This window comes from Epinephelus moara, chromosome 16 (genome assembly GCF_006386435.1).
Source record: "Epinephelus moara isolate mb chromosome 16, YSFRI_EMoa_1.0, whole genome shotgun sequence".
Taxonomy (NCBI): domain Eukaryota; kingdom Metazoa; phylum Chordata; class Actinopteri; order Perciformes; family Serranidae; genus Epinephelus; species Epinephelus moara.
The window spans coordinates 37792864-37796675 of NC_065521.1; the positions used below are offsets into that span (position 1 = coordinate 37792864).

The window sequence follows — 3812 nt, forward strand, 5'->3', positions numbered from 1 at the left end:
CTACTTCCAGCAGGATAACGCACCATGTCACAAAGCTCAAATCATCTCAAACTGGTTTCTTGAACATGGCAATGAGTTCACTGTACTCCAATGGCCTCCACAGTCACCAGATCTCAGTCCAATAGAGCACCTTTGGGATGTGGTGGAACGGGAGATTCACATCATGTGATGTCATCATGTCAATATGGACCAAAATCTCTGAGGAATGTTTCCAGCACCTTGTTGAATCTATGACACCAAGAATTAAGGAAGATCTGAAGGCAAAAGAGGACCAACCTGGTACTAGCGAGGTGTACCTAATAAAGTGGCCAATGAGTGTATGTAGACCATTTTTTAGTCAGTCATTTATCAGTTACCGTCTTATTTGTTGCCTGTGTATCTGCTAAATACAGAAACCACTCTCCCAGCTTGAGTTTGACAGAAACAGCGTGTGAAGTCTGTTTTCTCCTTTTAGCGGGATTCTGGTCATTATGAGTTTCTCCCTCTTTTGTTGGTATTTAGAGTGTTTCTGTGGTATTTGTTCTCATTGTTGGTATTTATTGTCTCTCTGCAGGCTATGAGCATGTTCAGCAGCGCCCTGGCATCCGGGCAGTTAGGGCCTTTAATGAACCAGTTTGGTTTGCCGGCAGAGGCTGTGGACGCAGCTAACAAAGGAGGTCAGTGTTCTGCCCACATCAAGCAGAGAAAACTGTCATTGTTTGTTTCACTGCGAGAGATTGAATTTTCATGTTTACACCCGGGGTGTCCGCATTCTCTGACAAAGTGTTAAAGGCTGATGAATCAAAGCAGTAAAGGACTATTTGTCATGTAAAGATATAGTGCAGTAACAGTGTCCTGAGCAGAGAATGAGGTCCCACTCCCTCTGTGTGTGTTCTGATCTGAGCTTATCTGTTCTTTGGCCCTGTCCAAATACCCGCACTTGCGTCCTTGTGCCCCTCAATTGCGCGCTCCCGCTAAGGGGCGCAAGTGCATAGGGTGTCCAAATTGTCTTCTGTTGTTATCAAGGGGTGCAAACCTGCGCCCTTAATGCACCCCTTCCGAAAGTGCGCATCAGACCTCACTTCGCTGAAGGATTTTACCCAGAATCCTCTGTAGTGTCATGACGCCGTAACACTGCACAGCTGGCCGGTACAACTCACCATCTTCAACGGTAACTGACGTATCTGCGAGCCGTTAACTCCGACTGACAACAACCGTTAGAGGAACATAACGTCAAACAACACGCTGTGTGGACTTAATAATACATGACAGGGCGTTAATAATGAAATAATATACAGTTTACAGTTGACCTGAGGTTTGTATGATAGTCCACATCACTTTACAGTTTTGATTGTGTCTTTAATTATTATTATTTTATTACCATATGTCTTTATAGTTTATTTTATATCACAATTTATTACCATATGTCTTTATAGTTTATTTTATATCACAATTTACCACAATTTATCCAAGCAAAAAATGTTTTAATAGTAATAACGGTAATCTAGGCTACGTTAACGGTAGAGTAAAAAAAGATTTTACAGCTAATATACACATTATTAACAGGTAAATTCAAGAGTAAAATTTAATTTAAAAAATTTAATTAAAAAAATTTACCTGTTGGTTGGGCATCAGCATCTATACTTGGATCTGATGTAGATGCCGCCTTCTCCTGCGGCTCCTAATCCTCCTCATCATTCGCTGATTGTATCTATTTATCATTTGCAGCAGCAGTGCTGTGAACAACGTTATTTCCTCTAACGCCATGTTTCGTCTCCTAGGAGACGGACCAGCTGGACCCAAACGGAAGTGACGTGTACGCAACTGTCCCAATTCTCCTTTTTAAACAGCGTCGATCCCTTGCGCACTTACGCCCCTAACTGCACTTTTGGCAAGTGCACTTCAGGGAAGACCTCAGGGCGCAAGTGCGGGTATTTGGACAGGGCCTATGTCGTAGTAGACCGTCCAAGCAAGTGTGCATGTTAGTGCGTGTGTGAATCCCACTTCTTTCATGATACATTATAGTATGACATTTTTATGCAGTCTTTTATTTCATTCTGTAATATGATGTTTTGTATGACTTTTTTTGGCATTTATACCATAACTCTATTTTTATTTTATGACATGCTATACTTTTACATTTTCATGACTTTTTCTTTGGCATACGATACTGTACTATGGCTTTTTTTGACATACTAAACTATGACTTTTTTTCGCCATGCTATACTATGACATTTTTCCAACATACTAAACTATGATTTTTTTTCACATACTATAACTTTTTTTTGTTTGTTTTTTTAATACTATACTATGGCTTTTTTTCGACATATAACCTATGACTTTTTTCAACATGCAATACTATGACTTTTTTCCATAGTTTTTGACGACATACTATACTATGACGTTTCTTAATGATTTTGGATGACATACTATACTATGACGTTTTTTCATGATTTTTGACAACATACTATACTATGACTTTTTTCCATAATTTTTGACGACATACTATACTTTGACGGTTTTTCATGATTTTTGACGACATACTAAACTATGATGTTTTTACATGATTTTTGACGACATACTGAACTATGACTTTTTTCCATAATTTTTTATTTTTTTATTTTTTGGGGCATTTTGCCTTTAATGGACAGGACAGGTAAGCGTGAAAGGGGGAGAGAGAGAGAGAGAGAGAGGGGGGATGACATGCACAGGCTGGATTTGAACCCGTGCTGCTGCGGCAACATGGGGCGCCTGCTCTACCAACTAAGCCACCGACGCCCCATTTTTTCCATAATTTTTGACGACATGCTATACTATGACGTTTTTTTTCATGATTTTGGACGACATGCTAAACTATGATGTTTCTTCATGATTTTAGACGACATGCTATACTATGACATTTTTTTCATGATTTTGGACGACATGCTATACAAAGACGTTTTTTCATGATTTTGGATGACATGCTAAACTATGACTTTTTTCCATAATTTTTGACGACATACTATACAAAGACGTTTTTTCATGATTTTGGATGACATGCTAAACTATGACTTTTTTCCATAATTTTTGACGACATACTACACTATAACGTTTTTTCATGATTTTTGACGACATACTATACTATGACTTTTTTCCATAATTTATGACGACATACTATACAAAGATGTTTTTTCATGATTTTGGATGACATGCTATACTATGACGTTTTTTTCATGATTTTGGACGACATGCTAAACTATGACTTTTTTCCATAATTTTTGACGACATGCTATACTGACGTTTTTTCATGATTTTTGACGACATACAATACTATAACGTTTTTTCATGATTTTTGACGACATACTATACTATGACTTTTTTCCATAATTTTTGACGACATGCTATACTATGACGTTTTTTCATGATTTTTGACGACATGCTATACTATGACGTTTCTTCATGATTTTTGACGACATACTACTATGACGTTTTTTTTTCATGATTTTGGATGATATACTAAACTATGACGTTTCTTCATGATTTTGGATGACATGCTATACTATGACGGTTTTTCATGATTTTTGACGACATACTATACTTTGACTTTTTCCATAATTTTTGACGACATGCTATACTATGACGTTTTTTCTTGATTTTTGACGACATACTACTATGACGTTTCTTCATGATTTTGGACGACATGCTATACTATGATTTTTTTCCATAATTTTTGACGACATACTATACTATGACGTTTTTTCACAATTTTTGACGACATACTATACTATGACGTTTTTTCATGATTTTGGATGACATACTATACTATGACTTTTTTCCATAATTTTTGACGACAT

The 3812-nt window shown here is 37.1% G+C and overlaps 1 protein-coding gene across 1 annotated transcript in view; it reads left to right on the forward strand.

Moving 5' to 3' along the window:
* Positions 1-3812, forward strand: part of LOC126402800 (proteasomal ubiquitin receptor ADRM1-like) — a 14453-nt gene that overhangs the window by 6232 nt on the left and 4409 nt on the right. The window contains exon 9 of the mRNA XM_050065058.1: positions 554-656. Within this exon, the coding sequence (XP_049921015.1) occupies positions 554-656 (103 nt within the window). The remainder of the gene's footprint in view (positions 1-553; positions 657-3812) is intronic.